This window comes from Pristis pectinata, chromosome 4 (genome assembly GCF_009764475.1).
Source record: "Pristis pectinata isolate sPriPec2 chromosome 4, sPriPec2.1.pri, whole genome shotgun sequence".
Classification (NCBI taxonomy): domain Eukaryota; kingdom Metazoa; phylum Chordata; class Chondrichthyes; order Rhinopristiformes; family Pristidae; genus Pristis; species Pristis pectinata.
In genome coordinates this window covers 92949888-92973297 of record NC_067408.1, presented here as the reverse complement: position 1 = coordinate 92973297, position 23410 = coordinate 92949888, and the positions used below count along the sequence as shown (strand labels likewise).

Genomic DNA, 23410 nt, shown 5'->3' with positions numbered 1-23410 from the left:
TGTGCTGCCAGCAACATGTTTAACATTATTTTAGACAGTTCAGGACTTTCTCTAATTACATGAATTTGTTTGCAACATAAATGGGGCCAGCTTATCAATAAGAAAACAGTCATAACTTCAATAGCCTTTCAAGTAAAATGAATTGTTATTTGTTGAAAGAATGAAGCTTTTAAATTTTGTGTTCACAGGCCATCCTGTTTCAAAATTTTGCTTTCTTCCATGTTTTCTGACCGAGTTTTTGCATTGCTAGGCTTGCATTTGTATTTTACAGTAAATGTTCTTCATTATGGAAAATCCAGAAACTGGCCCTTATTCCCTTATCTCTCAGGTTTGGGGCTCCTTTATTGTTTTGAATTGGCACTTGGGTAGTTGTCCTAAGTATAATTTTGAGTGTTAATTCCTGATACGCATAGCAACAGCATAAGTAGCATTTTGCACCAATAACATTCCACAAGATGCTGGAATTATCTGAATCTATGCAGCCAAAGCTAAAAGTAGGTTCAGCAGCCGTTGTTAAGAATTTATGTCATTATCTATGACGTTGCCATCAACAAGATTTCTCAGATTTATTGAAGTGTTGGAGGAGACTTCTTCAGCACTTTTGGTACATTCTTTGCTGTCATCCAGAGACTCAAGAGTTCCTGACCCATTCTTTCCTGTTACCTTGCATCGTGTGTCATTTCCTGTGTCACAGTTCTGAAGGGGAATCAAAACGTTGTGCTTCATCAAAATATCATCACTATTTTTGGCATCCATTGAATTTCTCCTTCTCATGTTCCTGCTAACAGTTGCATACCTTCCAGTTTCCTCGAAACTCAGAGATAAGGTGACAGTTCCACTGCCAAAACTGACCTTCTGCTTGCTGCACCTCTGCATCTCCATGGTAATTGGTTCATCGTGGGCATTTCTGCTACAGATTGAAGATGATGGCGATGATACAGTTGAACCACCTAAGCTATTGGACCTCTTACGAGACAAAGTGCCGCGTCGCAAAGTTGCCCTCGCTGCTACTTTAAAAGCATGGGCAGCTGTACTGCATCTGACTTCTTCAATGGTATTCCTTGACGGCTTGAACAAAATAATATAGCACTTGTTAAAATAAATGCATCCAAGTAACCCAAAACTTGATGCAAGTATGGCAATGACCTCTACAGCTGAAACAAATTTCCCATAGGTGCTGACATAAGCAGGAATGAATGAGATCCAGACAATGAAAAATATCAGCATGCTGAAGGTAATAAATTTGGCCTCGTTGAAGTTCTCTGGGAGTTTCCGGGACTTAAAGGCAAAAAAGAAGCAAATAGCAGCAAGGAGACATGTGTAACCAATGAGAAAACCAAGTGCCATTAAGGAGCCTTCATCACACGTAATAAAAATGATTTCATCTTCTAGCTCATGATTTCTGTAACTTGAAGGGGGTGCTGTGTAAAGCCAAATGACGCAAGTAACAATTTGCACAAGGATACAGAGGAAAACCAATAAAAATTGCAAATTGAGGCCCACCCACTTTCGATGGAGGCTAGTTGGGATCTTGGCCTCAAAGACTAATAGCACACGATTTGTTTTCACCAGAATGCAAGAAATGCACAATACAAAGCTGATTCCAAATGCAGGTTGACGCAATCTACATGTCCAATCTTTGGGTTCACCAATGAAGATCAATGAGCTGGAGAAACAACAAATTAAAGAGAAAAGCAGGAGATAGGAGAGCTCTCTGTTGGTTGCTTTCACAATTGGAGTATTTCTGAACTTAATGAATACTCCCAAAACAAAGGAAGTGATCAATATTCCTAGCACGGCAAATATTGTCAGAGCAATTCCAAAAGGTTCAGTCCATGACAGGTACTCAATCTCCTTGGCTATGCATGATGTATGATTCTCATTTGACCAGAAATCATTAGGACATTTTGTACATGCACTTGCATCTAAAGGAGAAAAAGAAACAATGAAATCGAGTATAGTTAGAAACTTTTTGGGTACAATTAAGTTTTCATACCAGTAATTCTTAATTCATTGAAAGTAGATGGTCATAACATACTGCCTCACTTCCAGCACAGTACTTGTGGACTGAAGTCCAACGTAGAGAACCAATAATGGAAACCAGCCTCCCCTCCATGGACTCTGTCTACACTTCTCACTGCCTTGGTAAAGCAGCCAGCATAATCAAAGACCCCCACCCACTGCGGACATTCTCTCTTCTCCCCCCTCCCATCAGGCAGCAGATACAAAAGCCTGAAAGCACATACAGTACCAGGCTCAATGACAGTTTCTATCCCGCTGTTTAAGACTATTGAATGATTCCCTAGTATGATAAGATAGACTCTTGACCTCACAATCTACCTCATTGTGACCTTGCACCTTACTGTCTACCTGCACTGCACTTTCTCTGTACTCTAACACCTCATTCTGCATTCTGTTATTGTTTTTACCTTGTTCTACCTCAATGCACTGTGTAATGAATTGATCTGGATGGACGGTCTGCAAGACAAGTTTTTCACTGTACCTCAGTACATGTGACAATAATAAACCAATTTATCAATATAATCACTGCTTCAGCCTGACTACCAAAACTAGCATTATGTTTTATTTCTTGTTAACTGGGACATAAAGTTGACTAATATTCTGTTAAATTCATAATGATGAATGTGTTTGGTTCACTGACCACCTATTTCTTTGCCAACAGTCTTAGCTCCTCTGAACCACCCACTGCAGCTATAAATTTATTCCTGCCTAATTTATCCCTTTCAGACTCCACAACTCTCCTTATTTGCTTCCCCAAATCCACTTGTCACATACTAGAGCTTATCAGAATGCTCACCATTCATGTCTTAACCCACCTGCTTATCTGTGACTGCCGTCACCAGTTTCTATAGACTTCCACCCACCTTATGGCCCACTTACTATCCTTTGCTGTCTGTCTGTATTCTACAATCCCAATATTCCAATATTATTGGGAGGGCCTTCAGCTCTCTGACTGGAAATTCATTTTCCAACCTTCCCATCTTAATGAATCTCTCCAAATAATATGACATTAGACTGCCTCTGGCATTATAGGGAGAGCCAAAATACCTCTTCCTGATTTGTATCTGAAGCTGTTTGTTTTTTGAATGAAGCAGAGTTGAATTTCTTCTCCTATACACATTGGTAGTTATCTTAAGCACAAGTAACTTGGTAGTGCCAATCTCCTTTAGAGGTACCTAATGATATTAGTTTCATTGAACACATCATTGCAGTCTACATGTTTCTACAGAATTCTCTGAGAATTAACCTATTCTACCAGTCTAATTTACTCTCACATATAAAAACACAGTCTTACTTACCACTTTCATCACTAAATTCACCTTCTGCGCATGCTACACATTCAAAACAGCAGGTGGGTTCCCCCTCAATTATCCCCTTTCTGGTGCCAGGCACACAATCTCGGCTGCAGTTGGAAAAAGGAACCTACAAAACCAAATAAAGTCAGGAAATGTATAATTTTGATTGAGAAGCTTGGTTAATTTGAATGAATTTATAGCTATTTCTCTGTAGTTCATTTAGTACATATTATCCCTCAATAATTCACCTGTTACACAATTTGATATTTCTACTTATTATAAAATTATTTCCATTGAAAGTAATTCTGTCATGTAACTTTATTCTTTTGCAGCTATTTCAGGCCCATTTCTACTATACATGCATGACATTTGTTCATATGTAGTTGCCTTGAACTTAAAATTCAACATTAAAGCAACACTGTGTGTGTGTGTGTGTGTGTGTGTGTGTGTGTGTGTGTGTGTGTGTGTGTGTGTGTGTGTGTGTGTGTGTGTGTGTGTGTGTGTGTGTGTAAGAGAGAGTTTTATATACATGCACAATAATTTACATTTGGAACTCTACCCCTCGGATTCTAATGATTTAAAAAAATCCTCACAGACTTAATGAACATTGCTAACATTTATGGGAAAGCTGAGATATTGAACAGGATACAGATGCACCTAAGGTGGATGGTTGTAGTTTTGTTTCTACTGCCTGTAGCTGCCAGAACTTTTGGTAAGCAAAACTACCCCTCGATCAGAATCTTTTTTAAAAAAAAAACAAGTTGTTTCTGAGAATTATTTCTTCATAGGAAGTACTTCTACCAAACAAATATGCTGCTGGTTCCCAATTAAGAAACCTTTAAATGTGACAGCTGCATGAAGTGAAATCTGTAATAAGCAATAATTTTGGGAGATACTGCATTTCTGAATTATTTATTTGAATGACTACAAGTTTCCTGAAAGGTGACAATTAACTTTAGACTGGTGAATTTTACCCTGTCTTTAAAAAAAGTCTAGGTGATTATCTCCTTCAGGAGAATGACTGTTCTGGTAGCTGTTCATAATACAACTCTACAAGGGTTTAATGGGACAATGGCTTTTGATCATTTCATGCTTGGTATTCCACTTTCCAAGTTTTATCACCATCCCCTGACATTTTTGTTCAGACCCAAATGTTTACGAGAAAAAAATTTCATCCATCAAATTATTTATCCTTCATAATTGCAACTGGGTTTCATATAAAATATATAAGATTGAGTTGCCTGGGACTATACTTGCTGGAATTCAGAAGAATGAGAGGGGATCTTATAGTAACATATAACATTATGAAAGGGATTGATAAGATAGAGGCAGGAAGGTTGTTTCCACTGGTAGGTGAGATTAGAACTTGGGGACATAGCCTCAAGATTCGGAGGAATAGATTTAGGATGGAGATGAGGAGGAACTGATTTTCCCAGAGAGTAGTGAATCTGTGGAATTCTCTGCCCTGGGAAGCAGTACAGGCTACCTCTTAAATATATTTAAGACCCAGATAGATATTTGCACAGTAGGGGAATTAAGGGTTATGTGAAAAAAAGGCAGGTAGGTGGATCTGAGTCCATGGCCAAATCAGCCATGACCTTATTGAATGGCAGAGCAGGCTCAACGGGCTGGATGGCCTACTCCTGCTCCTATTTCTTATGTTCTTATAAAATTATAGCGAATGCAGTGCATGAATAATAGATTAAGGATTATTCCACTACTATAGCTATTTATAAGGGCTTCTTCATCATCATTTTTCAAATGCATGACCTCTTTAAAATGAAGGGCAGGGGCATCAAGTGCATTGGTACCAGCTCCAACTTCCCTTCCAAGACACCATCCTGACTGTGAAATGTACTGCTGGTGCAACATTTTGCAATCTCATATTCCATACCACTGTGAGATTATCTTCACCATCCAGTCTGCAATGGTTCAAGATGGACAATCAGGAATGGACAATGAAACAGACTTTGTCAGCGACAACCATATCTATAAAATGAGTGCATTAAAAAAAATGGCTGTACAACTGAATCCCAATCCACACTGCAACACGATACAGTGAAAGCATCACGAAGTTGTCCTTACATTATTTGGGCATTTGAACAGCTAAACCAGTAAGTACAATCATCAAAAATTTACTCAGTTATATTTCCCTCTGCAACAAAAAAAATCAAAGAAAAGAAATCTTTTTACTAAGTTGTCATAACCTAATGGTAGTTTAGATCTTTTCAATGAATGTAGGAAGAAATACAATGCACAGTGAATGAAAATGATGGATTTTTTAATCTTGCAAATGCTATAAGGAATGAGATAAAATGTGTGGTGAATAATTAATCTCATACCACTTTAGAGAATCCACTCCATAGGATTTTCTTTTCATTTATGTTGAGTCTGTCACTTGGTTTAGCATATGCATTGTAGTTGCCAACTTCTTGAAACACCACAGATTCATCCTCAGGGGACAATTGCCAATTGATAATTGTGTAATTTCCCTTGAGATCACCCTGATCATCAAAATCGACATGCTCGCCCATGCTGTTTGTAAACTTCAAATGCAACAGATGATTGAGGACCTAGGTAGAAATTTGAAAGTCTTTGTAACAAATCTTGCATAAATAATTTATTAAAGTACACTAGTTACCTTGCATAACATTAAAACAGTTGATATTTTTTAAAGTATGATTGTATATTGTAACTGCAGTGATCAAAACAAAACAAAACAAATACTTTTAAGGTGTCTACCATTTGTTTGTCTCTTCCTGCAACATTTCTGTTTCTCACTCCTTAAATTCTTTACCTTTCTCTATTGATGTCTTATTATGTATCTGTTATATTTCTTTCTCTCACTATATGGGTAGTTATAGTTGGGTGTGAGGGAGGAGAGTGACTAGGGGTGGTGGTGATCACAATTTGATCATTCTTGCAAGCTGTTGGTAATGGTAATAATGATAGCTTTCTCTTAGCATTAAAAGGCAATACCAATTATTTGATAATATAGTATGACTACCTGAACTAAAATCAATCACTAAGGTTTTCTGGAGGTGTAACTTTGTAGGTAAATTTGCACATACAAAGTGGGATTGACAAATTTCACAGTGACCACATATGTACAACTGAAGCAAGTAATTCAATTCAAATGGTTCATGCCTTCTAGGGAAACTACAGTTCTCTATTTAATTGGTTCTTAAATTAAACCAGAGTTCTTGCCTCTATCTAGTAACCATTTCATGGGAATTTAAGGAGATAGGAATAGAAAGAGATCCCCAGTCAGGTTCCATGAGGAGCTGAATGGCCTTCTCCTGCTTTTACTTCTTAGGTTCTTATAATTCATAGATTTTGTCTGATTTGTGCCTCATTCCTCATGTTAAGACATGTTTCCTGACAACACTCTAAAACCAGCCTTTTTTTATTACCATGTCCTCTTGCTTTCCCAATAAGGATTAAAGAAGTAATCTTTAGGGTAGAGATTTTCCATTCCACTTTTGATTTTATCTGCTTCCATTTGGCCCTTTTCATTCATCTCCTTTCAGATTAAGAACAATTAATAGATACATAACTATAATTAAATGGCACCATATAATTTTATTGCAATCTAACTTGTTTGACAACTCTTTCCAATTGTAATCTCTCAAATAAGCTATTAGACTTCCTTTTATCTTTTCTTTATCTTTCTGATTCTAAGTAATTGGGCTAATGAGCTTTTCTTTTATCACTTTCTAAGCTTAAAAATTTTGTTACACAAACTTAATGGAGTATTTTAAGACATGATCTGACCAAAGCAAGAGACAGCTTGGTTTCATCAGCCAAAGTCATTTAATGTGCAGAACAGATTTAAGATGTGGAAATATACTTGAGGTGTAGAACCCAATAGTGTAGAACATTTACTCATTTGCTGTTGTTAAATGTATGTCCCATTAGGCCTGTGACAAATAACTTGTTAAAAACATATGCGTATTAAGGAATAGGATTTATGTACATTTGGAAAAACAGGAGCTGATCAAAGATAGTCAGCATGGCTTTGTGTGGGGGAAATCCTCTCTCACCAAGTTGATTGAGCTTTTTGAGGGGGTGACTAAGAAACTCGTGTATATGGACTTTAGAAAGACTTTTGACAAGTTCCTGCAGGGTAGGTTGGTCCAGAAGGTTAAGGTACATGGGAGCCTAGGTAAGCTATCTAATTGGATCCAAATTTGGCTAGTGATAGGAGGCAGAGGATGATGGTGATTTTATGATTGGAAGTCTGTGATTAGTTGTGTACCGCAGGGATCAGTGCTGAGCCCTTTTTGTTTGTGAGATATATGTTAACAACTTGGATGTGACTGTAGGAGGAATGATTAATATGTTTGCTGATGACATGAAAATTGCTGGTGTGAATAGAGATAAAGGTTGTCTAAGGCTGCAGTAGGATATAGATCAGATGGAAAGTTGAGTGGGGTTTGGCAGATGGTATTTAATCATCACACATGGGAGCTGATGCATTTTGGGAAGTCAAATATGGGTAGGAAATATACAGTAAATGGTAGGGCACTAAAGAACATCAAGACCTACAGGTTCTAATTCATATTTCTTTGAAAGTGACAACACATAGGTAGTGGTGAAGAAGATATTTGGCGTGCTTACCTTCATAGGTCAGGGTGTAGAATATAAAAGTTATGATGTTTTGTTGTAACTTTACAACTCACTGATTAGACTGTACTTGGAGTATTGTGTGCAGTTCTGGTTGCCACACAATTGGAAGGATGTAGTTGCACTTGAGAGAGTGCAGAGGAGACTCACCAGGATATAGCCTGGACTGGAGGACTTTAGTTCTGGGGAGAGATTGCTTAGGCTGAGCTTGTTTTCCTTGGAGTGAAGGAAGTTGAGGGGTGGCCTAATAGAAACATATTAGATTATGAGAGGCAGAGGTAGATAGTCAAAATCTTTTTTCCATGGAAGAGGGCATAGGTTTAAGATGAGAGGAAAGATATTGAAGGTGATTTTTGGGGGAATTTTTTTTTACACAGTGGTTAATATCTGACACAGTGGTTAATATCTGGATCTCGTTGTCAGAGGAGGTGGTGAATCACAATCACTATGTTTAAGAGGTGTTTAGACAGGCACTTAAATAGGACCTAGCGTGGGCAAATGCATTAGTGCAAAAAGGTTGGCGTGTACATGGTGGGCCAAAGGGTACGTTTCTATGCTGGACAATTCTATGACTCAGAAACCTATTAATGTGAAGAGAGGCTATTCAGGATGCTCAACCACAATGTTAAATTAACAACTACTCTCCCAATTCACATAGCTTGTATTAAAACTCTAGAAATTGTTAGGTAACATTATTTAAAGGACGAAACGGACCAGACAAGTATAAAAGTAATCAAGTCCAATATTTATAGCAGCATTAATTAAAGTAGTTTAATTTCAGTAATTATGCTGTGCATCATATAATTCAATCTAATGTCAGGTTGACAACTGCATTTAATTCTGATGAAAGGTAAAACCAGTTACACAAGTTACATCATGTATCAAGTGAACTCTCTCAATGATCACAGAAAAATGTGCTTACGTGGTTGGTCATCTGGGCCACATAAACTTTATAGTATATGAAACTTAACTATAATAAATTATGTTAATGTAGCACCTTTAAAGTAACAAAATATTCCAAACCATTTCACAAGTGCATTAGTTAACAGAAATTAACTTTGAACTACATAAGTGACAGTAGGATTGATGACCAAAAATATGGTCAAAGAATTAAGAGAAATGGAGAAGTTCAGAGAGGAACGTCCAGAGAGTAGTGCTTTAGCCAGAGGAACATGGCTTTCACTGGCAGAGAGAACATGGCAAAAGAGTTACTTTTAATAATTTTTTTAAAATAGTGCAATCATACTGTTTTTAAAAAAAATTGAATTGGATGAATGGTGAAGTTGTGCAAAAGAAGTTAGCAATTACTACTATGTCTTAGCATGTGAAAACCTCCTCACCCACATTTGAAGGTCTTTGTTCAAAGAAGGAAAAAGAGTGTGGGGATCAGGTGGGTTCGTTTGGGTGTTGTGGAGAGTGATGGATGGGAAACTATACCACAGGGCCTGGTATAAATGAATATCTTGTGACTTTATATTTCCACTTGGAGGTAACATAGACCAGCCCAGCCTTTGTTCATTATCCTTTCACTGCACATGTTAGGCAGATTTTCATTTGAATGTATTTTTAGATAAATCATTTGTAAATGAATTAATTTAATTAAATAATATAAAACAACAAGGTTAAACATTTATGAACTTCATTACTTGATCATTATAAATTATGAAGGTAAAAGAAAGTGAAATCCCACTGAAAAATGCATCTTGAAAGCATTCTTTGACTTGAAAACTTACTCTTTTGATAACCTCTAAAGAATTGTAAGCTGTGGGCTGGTAGGGACCAGGGTTGGAGTACTAGTTGACAGGTAAACGTTAATTACTCGGATATCATGTTCAATCTAGAACATCATCAGCTCCTATAATGAGCAGCAAACATTAACCAAGATGGGGATTTGAGGAGAATGTTTTTTTTGCACGGTGGTTAATATCTGGATCTTGCTGTCAGAGGAGGTGGTGAATCACAATCACTACGTTTAAGAGACGTTTAGTCAGGCACTTAAATAAGCAAGGCACAGTAGGTTACGGACTTAGCATGGGCAAATGGCATTAATGAAAAAAGGTTGGGGTGTACATGGTGAGCCAAAGGGTACCATGCAGATTTTACCATTATATCTTGCCTGAATTTTTCACTTAAAGTCATGCTGTTTAAGATTATTTCAAGACAATTACATTTTTGTTGCGTGCTCTACATTCTGAATTATTTACAAAGCACGCCAAGTACTATGCAGTATTCTCCTTAAATGGATAGCGAAGCAAGTTGGTGAAACTATGTTGAATTGGCTGCAAGTAGTAATGGAAGTGGCCTAAAATAGTAGTTTAGTTTGATTTTCTCCCTTCTGTTCGGAGGGATATAGCCACCACCCCTTAGTGCCTCTACTTTACTCTCAGTCTTGTATCAGGGGAATTTGGTATTTGGACAAAAATGTCTGAGATACTGGATTGAAATGCAGTGGTCTGGTCTGTTTAGCCTGGTCTGTTTTAACTCCGACACAAAAATACAAATAATAATTTTGAAATAGTAGTTGGTTTTAAAGTGCTAACCAGAAAATCATTTGGAAAACTACATTGACCATTTATTTTCACTTTTTTTGATATAACAACTTCTACTGGTATCAAAATTCACGAAAAATGTCAGAATTAGGAGCAATTGAAGAACACATTAAAATGATAGCTATTATGAGCTTGTTACATATATTTCCTTTTCATTATTAAATCTTAGAGTACAAAGAACAATCCAACCAAGACCTCAGCGGTGGAACAGGCGGACGAAGTTACTTCGAACTCAACGGCTGTGAAGGCGGATGAAGGCTGCAACAAATCCATCAGCTCCAATCGTCGTGGTTTCCATGCCATTGGAATCAGTTGGTTGATTTGTGAAGTATTGTGTGCTTTTTGTAGTGCAACATCAAGTACACATTAAACAAATACACGCACAGGCATCTTCGCTCTGTGGGCTACTACTATTGGACTCATAAGCCACTTGAGAGCCCATAAATAGATCAATGGAACGAAGACCATCATCCTTGACCTCGAGGGATAACCACGATGACTTAGAGTACGTGTTTGCCTTTTTTGTTTATTCCATATTGCTTTAGTTAGTTTCCAAGAAACTAATTAAGTTTTAAAAAATGTCTTGATTAACCCTAGCAGATCTTTAATCTCCATTTACCTTCTACAAAGGGAATTCAGGGATCAGGTTTTGCCAATGAAGTTTGCAGGGAGGGGTGTGGTGATCGCGCTGATAACATCATTGCACAGGAAGGCCCTGAACCATGGCCTCAGCCGCGTACTGAAGATTGGTGGGTGGCGCAGAGTCTGCGTTAGGTCAGCCTGATGAACTCATTCGGGAGTTCCACGTGTTTGTCAATCATCCTCAAGTGACGCATGTTGCAGCTGCAACAGGTCAGTGAATGGAGGCTGTGTGCTTCAGTCTCAGATAACTGGTAGGGAGACAGATGTTGATTTTATGCATTGTTCGAAACGAATGGTTTCGTTTTCCTCGTATGTTGTGGGTGCAAATTCCTTCTCTAGCATTATCAGGCAATGGCGACAGCAAAAAAAAACATCCTTTAATCACATAGTGATTGTTTCTGTTAGTATTTTAATCATATCTCTGATACTACACAGTTGTTTAATAACTCAAAGTGTTCCCCTATTGAAATAATTGGAAGTGTGGTGCAGTTACATATGAAATTTAGTTTTTCATCTGTTGCTACATTACTAATAATGGATTATAGCATTTTGTAGACAACCAGTAACAGGCTAACTGGTCTATAGTTCCCTACTTTCTCCAAATTTCTTGAATATCATTGATGCACTTGCTATCTTTTAATCTGCCGGGATTGTTTTAGAATGTAGGGAACTTTGGAATGTGTGTTATCGCTACAGTTACCCCTTGGAATTCTGGGATGCTGATTAAGGGGTTAAGGAATTTGTTGGCTTTCAGACTTTAATTTCTCAAATAGAAATATTGTTCACTTGAAGTTTGTCACTGCCATTAGACCAATGACCCATAACTTTTTTTCGGGGATGAACTGATTGACAGTCCAAGCCATTTCCCATGTCATTCCTGTGAGCATGGAAGCCCTGAATTCCTCATGAGGACCAATGACGGATCATCAACTTTCTGCAGTGTTCCTGTTGAATCTCTTCTGAGGAAGATAGTAAGTTTAAAGAAGTGTATCTTTCATTTAATTCTTAAATGTGTTTATAGTTATTTATTATGTTTTAAATGTTTCATTTTTCTCTTTCTTTCTGAATTGGTTTTTAAAACTAAAAAGCATTGAGCATTTTAAACAGTATTACTCATGTGGTAGTCTTTTGAATCAAGAAACATTCAAAGACTTCTGTTAACCTTGATAATTGGTGAGCCTATGGGTGTGACTTAACCCACTGTTGATGCATTTCTGTGGACAACAGGACTTCCTAACTAATTGCAATTTGCCTTCAGAGACTGTTCATAGACTTGGGCAGCATGCCACTCACGTGTTACAATCTCAGAGATGCAAACAGTGGGAAAATAATATTAGGATTTGCTATCCTAGACATTCCCACTTCCTTAAAAACACTCCAGCTTCTACAGTGAGGATGTGGGCCCAGTGTGCTGGAGTAGAGACCAGGGAAGCATCTAGTCATCCAAAGGAAAGGATATAATTTTTATTACAAATGACAATACATATTTACATCCTACTCCATATACGGCACTGGTGAGATTGCACCTGGAATATTGTGTACAAGTCTGGTCTCCCACCTAAAAAAGGATCTGCTTGCCATAGAGCTAGTGCAATACAGATTGCTTCACCAGAAGGGGACTTTGTCCCTCGGAGGAGAGGTTATGCTCTCATAGATGATCTATGTAGGTCATCTATGCAATGATTGTAACAGATGAAATTCTGATAGCACTTGATAGGGTAAAAGTAGGGATGATGACATTCTGGCCAATGAAGATGAGAACCAGACGTCATCATGTCAGAAATGACAGGCAGGCTTTCAGAACAAAGAAGAAATGTCTTTCCTCAGAGAGAAATGACTCTGGAATTGTCAACCCTAGGGACCTTTAGGGGCTCGGTAGATGAATTTATTCAACATTGAGATTAATATACTTTTGGATAGTTAGAGAATAATGCAGGAAAGTGGTGTTGACGTTTTAAAAAAAAATCAGCCATGATCTTACTGAATGTTAGAGCAGGCATGAGAAGAAGGCAAATGGTCTACTCCTGCTTCTGTTTCTTATTACATGGTCATAATAGAATGGATGAAGGACAACCAGTAGATGTAGTATTTTTAAGGTAATTTGACAAAGAGCCACAAACAGATATGAATTATGAGCTCAGAGCTGGAGTTTGGAGAGAAATTAGTCAAAGGAATAAATAATCTTTTTCAAGTTGACAGTCTGTTACTAGCCATAAAGGCAACAAGTACTGGGCTGTCAGCAGTTTTTTTAATGACTTGGATGAAAAGCCAGAAAGTACTTGCTGATGATGTAAACAAAGAAGAGTGAGCTATGAGAAGGACATTAATGCACAGAAAGTGGATTTCACCTTCCTCTTGTACATTAAACACATGTTGTGTAAAGCACTAACGCCCAGTTGGATCCCTCACAAAACCTCAGGGAATCAGACAAAAATAAGTTGAAATCATCACTATGGCACATAAAATCATGTGCTAAAACAGTATCAGTGCTTTTTCTCTTGGAAACTACTTGGAAAGCTCAATGTTGCCATGTCATTACCATACTTGCTACTATGGAGATGATCAGACCTAAAGAACTCATTCTGTCATAAAAGCCACAGAACAGCTGCGCTGCGTAACTTTTGTTGCTGAGGTGAAGGGAAATAGGAGGTGTTCGGGCAGAGTTTACAATATTATTTTTTAATGTGATTTGTATAAAAGGGCTGTGAACAGTGAAGGGGTTGATGCAGTTTGCTTTTTCCTGAGCATTGAAAACTGAGAGCAGCAGGTGCTGTATACAAGACATTGTCACAGTGCAATCCTTTATAATTGGCAGTCTCTGTGTGATATGCTCCTAGTTTTATTGCAAGTGTTCAGCAAAGTTCATGGGCTGCACACAATTTATGCTGCATGAAGGATATGTGCAGTTTATGACTTGTGTGTCATTGCGTTGAAATGATGTGAGGAACATTTCCGATATCCTAAGGTGAATTGCATATGGAACTGCCCAGACCATTGCCCAATGGGTCTGAAGTTAACCAGAAATGATTGCAGGAGTGATTCAACCCATGTATGATCACTTTTATGCACATGAGAAACAACACGAATGGATGCAATTTCTTGTCTGAAGAGTCTACAGAGTGATGTATACAAGTTAATTAGGTAGATGGGAATGCAGGAGTATAATGAGGAAAGGACAATTTTTTTTAAATGATAGTAAACATTATTAAACAGAGGAGTTTAGGTACGCTGGTTCATGAGATACTGAAAGAAGATAAAACAGAAAATGTTGGAAACACTCAGCAATTTGGGTGACATCCATGAAAAGAAACAGAGTTAACATTGTTGAGTTCCAGCAATTTGTTTTTATTCCAGATTTCCAGCATTTGCAGTTTCTTTTTTTGTTTTAACAGATACAGCAAATGGTAAAAAAAGCCAATGGTTTTTTGGCATTTCCTGCAAGGGCACTGGAATACAAAAGTAAAGAAGTGTTTGGAGTACTGTGGTCAGCTTTGGTTTTTGTCTCTAAAGAAGAATTTTCTTGCCTTGGAGTTCTTTGAGTATGGATTTGGTGGAATAATTATTGGGATGAACCAGCTCTCCTTGGAAGAGATTGATTAGGATTTGCTTGCATTCACAGGAGTTTAAAAGAGTGATCTCATTGAGAGAAACAAGATCCTGAAAGGGATCGACGGGGTAAAATTGAAAGGCCTCGGGCTGAAGAATCTACAGATAGGGGTTGTGACCTCAGGATAAGAGGTCAATTATTTGGGACTAAGATCAGGAGAAATGTTTTATTTAGATTGTTGTAATTCATCCTGAGGGTTGGGGATACTCAGTCATTCGAGCAAATTGGAAGGTGAAATCAAAAGGGACTCAAAAGATATGAGGCTTGGGTGGAAATATGCATGAGGTACAGGATCAATCATAATACTGAATGATGGAGCAGACTTGACAGGAAGATGGGTGACTCCTGCTTATCTCTTTTATATTTATTACATCAATTCTGTAGTTTTATGGTCATCATTACTACTACCACAAACTTAATATTACAGATTTGTTTAATTGAATTGCTGTTCTGGGACTTGAGGTCTCATCTGAGCCTTGCTCTTGAATTGATAGTCTAGTAACATGACCAACATTGCCATATTCATGTGAACATGGCAAAAAGTTGGCTTGAGGGAATTTGGCTCCATCATTCTCTTGGATTTGTACACTGATTAGTACTTGTACATTATTAAAATCAGTATGCCCTATTATCTTTCATTCTAAAGTCCTATGTCAGATGTCCTTTTAAGATCCCCAAGGAGCAGAATTAATTTGCCATTAGGCTTGCATGACTATAATTGCCATGATATTTTGCACTGCAAATAGCTGCTGGAAATATGAGGAGGAAATGGCACAGTAGCTTCTTGGGTCATCTGGGATCTCTGAATGCAGCAAGTAACCATGTATCTGTTTAACTAAATTGACTTGTTATGAAATTAATAGTGAAAAGCTTGAATTGAGGAAGTGCAATTTGGAATAGTGAAGGCAATTTGGGTGCGGAAAAATAGTGAGAAAGAAAGATTGGGTTAAAAGAAAATGAAAGAAGAATGTTGAGTTTTCAGTAGTAATTTAAACCTGCATGTATCTCTGACCGGAAGTTTTTGATATCGGCATTTAATCATCCAGACCTGAAGCTATAATTTGGATGCAAATAATGATTTGTGTTGTTAGCCCTGCCACTGGTTTGATAGTAAATTTGGGACCACCATGTTTTGTTTGACTAATAATGCCTATTAAACTTTGCAAATAAAATACAGGAGCTTATGAAACTCTGAAAGAAAACAAGTGTTTGAAATGCTTAGGAAGTGAGGTACTTTAACTGTGAGTACTGTAATGGGTAGTATGCAGGTTGAGTGCTAAAAAGGTGGCAAATCTTTGAGCTGGAGCAGATATGGGATTGGAAGCTATTTTCTTTTTCAATCTTTTTATTAATTTTCAAATTAATACAGATTAATACATATAACATCAGTGATTATACACGTAATACAAAGAGATCAGGAGGACAATCATGACATATATAACCATAAAGAATAAAAAATATATTCTAGGCCCCACGGTCTCTTAGTAAGTGAATATATTACAAAAAAAAACAAAAAGGGAAAGAAAAAGATGTATTGTATAAAAAAAACCCAAACTGAAAAAAATTATAAGTAATAAAACAAAACAAACTAAAAAAAAAATTCAAAAGGAAAAAAACTGGACTGATATTTCTCAATGAACAAAGAGCATTATTATGTCATCAACTCTGCTCCTCTAAGTTCAAAGATTATTGAAAAGGGATCTATATCATATGAAAATATTGAATGAATGGACTCCAAACTTCCTCAAATTTAAGCGAAGAATCAACAGTGCCACTCCTAACTTTTTCTAAGTTTAAACATGATATAGTTTGAGAAAACCATTGAAAAGTAGTGGGAGGTATTGGATCCTTCCATTTAAACAAAATGGATCGCTTGGCCATTAATGTAACAAAATACGACAAGCAGCAGCAGATAAGTGGCCAGATTCCATCATTGGTAGCCCAAAAATTGCAGTAATTGGGTGAGGTTGTAAATCAATATTCAATACAGTTAAAATAATGTTAAAAATGTCTTTCCAATATTTTTCCAAAAGAGGGCAGGACCAAAACATATGTGTCAGGGAAGCCACCTTCGACATACATCTGTCACATATGGGATTTATATGGTGATAAAAACGGAAGCTATTTAACAAAGCAGTTGAAAACATTCTGACTCAGGCTGAGAGTGTCTGTAAGGGTTAAAACTAGTGGCAAGGCAGAGTCCTGGTGATTGCCATCTTTGCTGTGTTTAATCCCTCCTGCATTCTCCATTATGGAGCAGAGGAAGTTACAACATAGACTTCTGTCCTGGGATTAGTTGGAATACACAGTATGAATAGCTTTTGAAAAAGACTGCAAAATTTAATTGTATTGAGAATGACCATTGAGTGGTAAAAATATTTTGGCTTGTGTTCCAATCCAACTATCACAGCCCATCCACATGAAAATGGGCTATGCTATAGACCAGTTGCACCAATGACCGGTGAGTTGTCTACCTACAATTCATTGCTAGAGTCCACGTTCCTTAGAAATAACAAAGTTACTAGGCAAAAAAAAAACAATAGAAATCCAAGTAAATAAAAAGATTAATTTACCTATAGGATTAATTCTTTTTCAAGGCAGAACCTCAATGTCCAAAATAAACTACGCCAATCATTTTAAGTATTGTTAACATGAGTAAAACAATTGTTGAGCACTGTGCATTTCTATCATAAGCTGCAACTGTCAGAGATTTGCTATTTACTGAGAAATGCAGATCTAAAAGAATGGGAGCAATCCTTTGCCTATGCCAATTTCACTGAATGTATTTAATACCTCATCCAAGAAGTAGGGAAGGAGAACATCTGTCATGCTTTTGGCCATTGCTCATTATCCAGAGCAGAAGTGTACATTACTATTTTGCTATTGTATGAAATATGATTCTGGTCATCTGATAGGTTTTCAAACATTTCCATACTGTTAAGGCTGCTTTAACAAAGAAATTGAGTATGTAAACCATTCTGTTGTCTATAGAGATATCATGCACAGTAACTGAATTATGCTCGTGGTCCTTGCTGCAGAATGTTCAGTAAAACATTGTGTGCACACCTGAACTCACATCCTTTTTCTAAAAGAAAGGAAATAGATTGCGCTATAGACACTGGAGAAATTATAAATGCTTATAATTGAAAGAATACATTTGAGAGAAATTTTGTACACTTGTATGGATGATTAGGAGTACAATAATTTTCAGCAATGTACAATAATTTTAATGGTAAGATCATATAAAAGTATTTTATTTTTGCTGAATATTTGGCTTGGACTTTGAGCACAGAGCCATAGAGAGGAAAGAGAAAGCTTTCATTTGTCTAGCACCTTTCATAACCATGACACTCCTAAATGCGTTACAGTCAATCAGGTACTTTTGAGGTGTCACTACTGTTGTAAATGTGGGAAATATACACTTTGTAAGGTCCTACAAACAACAGCAGATCACTGATAATTATCTGATCTTTTAAATTATGCTGATTAAGGCTTGGATATGGTCTAGGACACTGACGAAATGCACTGTTCGTCTTCTGAATTGTGCAGTGTGGATCTTCTTACATTTATCTGAGAGAATAGACAAGACAGGACGGCATTTCAAAGATGACTTTGTGAAGAATGAAGCACTCCCTCATTAAAGTGTCCAAGTACATTTATGTGCTGAAGTCTCTGTAGTTAGGATTTGAATCCACAATCTTCTGATTCAGAAATGAGAATACCAACTGAGCTATGGTTAGTAGAGGTATAGATGCCATTGTTTTAGTTATTTTACCACAGATTAGGGAAAATATTAGCACATTATCTACTATCTACATTATTTTTGTGTTCTACAGAGATGTATGAATAGACTCCCAAAAAAGCAATTAATCGAGGTATAGAATTGAAGATTTTAGTGCAAACATAGTACACAATGATCAAATACACAGCCCCAAGGATTCCCCTGCTGCAGAAACACAGTGGAAGCTGTGGTCTCCAGATGGCAGATGACATGATTGAGTAATGGATGAATAGGATGTTTATACACCTTGAGTAGATACAGCTGAATTGAAGGTCCTAATGTTATCAAGCAGTTCACAATTATTTGAAAATACAGCAACTATTTTGATCATTGTAAGCAACAGCTCTGAACTAGTTTTTATTAAGTTTGTATTAATAATTAATTTTGCTTACCTGCCATGCCTCAACTTTTTTTATATCTGCACATGATCCATTTGCAAAAATGCCCTTCCCGGGTGTGCAGGAATAGATGTCCTGCAGAGCGTGAGCAATAGAATACACTGCTACATAGACATTATATGAAATCCGGAGATGAGTATAATCCAGGTATGGGGTCTCTACGCTCGTGATATTTTCTTCTCCAGTGCATGGACGCCTTAACGTTGTCCTTCTGGAATGCCCAGCTTTAGCACTGTCATCATGCAATGCTAATCCATGGGATGGCATTTTGGAATTTTTCAGTTGCGTTAGAGATTCCTCAGTGAAGTAACAGTTGAATGTCTCCTCCCAGAATTCCTTGACAAATCCATTATCAGAGGATCTGCTGGGATGAACCTGCTTTAAAAACTCGTGGAATCCTGGGATGCGTCCTGCCCTTAGTGCAAATCCAATGGTTCCACCAACAACATGGAAGTATTCTGGTTTGGCTATCAGTGAGGAGCTAGCCCACGCTTCACTTGCCAGCCATATTCTATCAGTTATATTTCGCCGAACTATTTCTTGTATTAGTGGTTCCAAGTCAGGGCCATTTGAAAAGACGACAATTACTTTGGCTGAGGAATTCTGAATAACATCTGCAATGAACTCCAGCTGCTTTTGTGTATAGTACTGGGAAATCATCTCACTAAAGTCAATGCAGATGTCCCTCTTAACAGCCTCTTCCCGAAATTTATCTATTCCTGGACGGCCATAATCATCATCGGCTGCAAGAGTTCCCACCCAGTTCCACTGGAAATGCTCGATAATCTCAGCCATTGCTGTGGCCTGTTGCTCATCGTTGGGGATTGTGCGAAGGAAAGCCTTGTACTCATTCTTGTTGCTCAGGAGCCTGCTTGAAGAGGCATAACTAACCTTCAATACAAACACATTTGTCAGCAGTGTCCAGTTCTGCAAAAGTTAAACAATATTAAAGCCAACACTTAAATGTAGGTTTAAACATTTGATTCACATTGACCAAGAGCTTCAAAAACTGACAAGCCCAGGGCTGGAGTTCAAAAATCTGCATTGAGTGTAAAGTTATGATATTAAATCATCATTACTCCTTGGGATATGGTTAGTGCTGAATTTCGGTTACAACCAACATTCCTTAACTCGTATCAGGGGAAATAAAGTTTAAGTAAATAAATGATGTGTTACTTTCTAGGTGGGCTGCAGGTTTAAACTTCCTAGAATATTTTGTGCACGTTATTCTGTGCTTTTTCTTGCATTTTGAAGTCTCCAGTGAATATTTGAAGTTTTAAGAGAAGTTGAATTTTGTCAGAAATCTACTCTTAGTCTTAACTGAAAATCTCCAATAGTTTTCAAAAAAAAGTCACCTGAGTACAAACCTTAGTACATATTCATTCCAGCAAATTGCCTTTCCGCCAAGTTTTAGCAATGGAAGTCCAGGAGAAGTTTACCTAAAATATGATCCATTCTTGGTGACAAGCATGTTTTACTTCCATATGAGAGGTTCGGAGATCACAGCAAGCTATGTTTAATAATCAAAGCAGGCTGTGAAATAGTGGTTTATAAAACATTATCCATTTACCTTAATGGACATATAATCAGGATTTATAATCTTGCAATAAAAACAAAATTGAGAGATGAATGAGGGCAGCAGAGAGAATAAAATGCTGGGACTGTGAGATACAGAGTACAGTATTTGCTGAAAATCTGGGGTGGGGGGAAAATGAGAATGCTGGAAGAACTCAGCAGATCAAGTAATAGTTTTTCCTCTCTCCAAAAATAAGTTACAAGTGGATGACCTTGCATCAGAAATGGCCAGTCCTGACAAAGGGGAAAAGCTGGTTATCTGAGATTGTTGAATCCAGAGAGCTGCAACGTGCCTAGACAGAAGATAAGGTGCTGTTCCTTGAGCTTACATTGGGCATTGTTGAAACAGGGTAGGAGGCCAAAGAGGAAGATCAGAGTGGGAATGGGACAGAGCATTAAAGTGATGAGCACACTCTCTTTTTTCTCCCCCAAGTTTTATATTGTACCTCAGTCTTGCAATGGGATCTTCTCTGTGTTGGACAAACCAAAAACAGATTCAGTGACTGCTTTGCAAAACATTCTGTACAGTCCAAAAGGGTGACCCTGAGCTTCCAGTTGCCTGTCACTCCAACTCTGTATCCAACTCTCATTATGATCTGTCTTTGGCTCCTCATCTCGGTCTAGTCACATTGCAGCAGTAAAGGCTCAATATTGGAATTCAACATTTTCAGATAACTGGTCTTTCTAGTTTGTGTTTGGAACTGGCCAGTTCTCATGTCATCCACCTGTGACTTAACTCAGTTTTTCTTGCTCCACAGATATCTGCTATAGTTTCAGATTTCCAGCATGTATTGTACTCTGCTTACCTTAGTTCCAGCAATTATTTTCTCTCTACTGCCCTCATCTTCCTCTATGTATTTACTACAGATAGATCAGTTGTGATTTAAGCATTCATCGCCCTCACTCAGATGAGTTGACCAGAATTTATTTCACCTAAACCTTGGTCTCCAGCCTTTCATAGACACTCCTTTTGTTCTCTGCACCTCTTCCCTTCTCTGCAACTTGAAACACACTTCTCACATTTTCATGTCTGATGAAGTGGCCTCATCCTGAAACTTTGATTCTCTCTCCACAAATCTCCCAGCATTTTCTGTTTGTTTTTGGATTTCGAGCATCTGCCATTATTATGCTCTTTAGATTACTGTTGATGTCGCATATTTTCTCGAGCAAACCCTCCCTGTCCACCCTATGGTTCTACTTGAGCCTCTTGCTAGTCTATTCCTGTCTGAGTTCTGACTAGTGAAATGGTAACCACCAGTTCTTGATACCTCAGACTAGCTTTCTTTGTTCACTTCAAATGCTTCTCACCTTTTAGTTCAGGTAGTCACTGAGTCCACATTGGCATTCTACAGCACAAGAAGCACATTCTACTCTTTCTCCATATCACTTCTGGTTCTGTCATTCATCTCCACTTCCATACTACATTTGGTTTCTATTGTCTCCTGTTGCTGTGTCAGTAGATTATCCCATTGCACAGTGGGTCCTGATTTCCACCGACCACATGTAGCACCAAGTGAAAGAAGCACTGAGTTTTTGTTTTGTTTTATTATTGGTCAGTGAATGTAACCTGACACAGTGTGAAGCTTCAATTAGTTTTCTGTATTTATAGTTCATTGTGACAAATTAATGGGAACTAGAAAAAATAAACCATTTAACAGGGCTTCAACTATAGAGCTACAGGGTTTTTTTTTTGAGGCTTTAATAAAACTTTTGTGGAGATCATAAAATAGTTGTGGTAAAAGCTGGTACTACATAGCAGATTAGGCAGTATTGGAGGAGAGAAGAATGGGGATTTAATTCAATAGCCTCACATTGATTAATTCTGTTTCTCTTTCAGATGTTGCCTGTCTTGATGAGTATTTCTAGCACTGTTTTAATTTGTCTGTATCTGCTGTATTGTTTTTGCTTCATTGTGCGGTAAAATGCTCTTAGTGATTTTGTTTTTCTGACCTGAGTACTGTCATGTGATTGCACTTTGTTGTCAATTAAATTGAATTAAATCTTTCAGCCCAACCAATTTTGGAACTTTTGCTCCAGAGGCCTTTCCTGGCTATTCCCTTCACAATCTCACAACCCAGCTGTTCTCTAAGCAGGAGGAAATGTGGATCAATCTCTAGTTTCTTTCAAAAAGGAATAAAGGCATAGAAGTACTGCTGTCACTGGTATATTGATTAAATCACAATGTCTGACACAAGCTGCTGATATAAAATACAATGATTGTTATATATGTTTTTTTCTGATTGAGCAGCTTCAATGCAAATGAACAACTTTGATTATAAAGCTGAAGCATGGTGTTTAGTGAATCAGATACATGACTGCAGGCACAATCTCACACATACACACGCACTTTCATTTGCATGTAATTACATAGAACCATTCTTGCCAAATATGCTGACCTGTGGAATGTAAAATAATCCCAAAAGATTGGCTACAGCAGTTGAAATTCCAGATCCTGTTGCTCCCACAACTGCTATGGTAGATGGTATATGATCAGAACAGTTACAGAACTCGTCCAAGTTCAGGGAGTCTATTTTGTTCTGGGCTACAAAACTCAGTGTTGCTTCCAGAGCTTTGGATACTGTATTGCATGTATCAAATATCCGATATCCAAGCGTGATATTTGGCAGAAATGTCATACTGTTGTTGATCTCCTCAATTGCAAATATCATTGCCTGCAACCATCGGAATCCTCTAAAATTGTACCTGAAAATAAAAATAACTTTATTATTAATCCTCATCCACACTTTCAACCAGATAGACTTGTGATTGTGTTGACTCTATTAATGTCTGGGATGGATACAAGGAAAAGTGTCTGCTGTGATCAGTGCAAGTGCCTACATATTCTTTTTAAAAATAGGTATTCTTATTGCTTTAATTTAGAAGTATTTGCAGCTTAGTTACTAACATGGTGCTTT

The 23410-nt window shown here is 37.5% G+C and overlaps 1 protein-coding gene across 1 annotated transcript in view; it reads right to left on the bottom strand.

Annotated features, from left to right (window-relative positions):
• Positions 1-566: 566 nt before the first annotated feature.
• Positions 567-23410, bottom strand: part of LOC127569664 (extracellular calcium-sensing receptor-like) — a 55972-nt gene continuing 33128 nt past the window's right edge. Inside the window, 6 exon segments of the mRNA XM_052014464.1 lie at positions 567-602; positions 604-1925; positions 3321-3444; positions 5660-5890; positions 18915-19811; positions 22892-23198. Of these exon segments, the coding sequence (XP_051870424.1) occupies positions 567-602; positions 604-1925; positions 3321-3444; positions 5660-5890; positions 18915-19811; positions 22892-23198 (2917 nt within the window).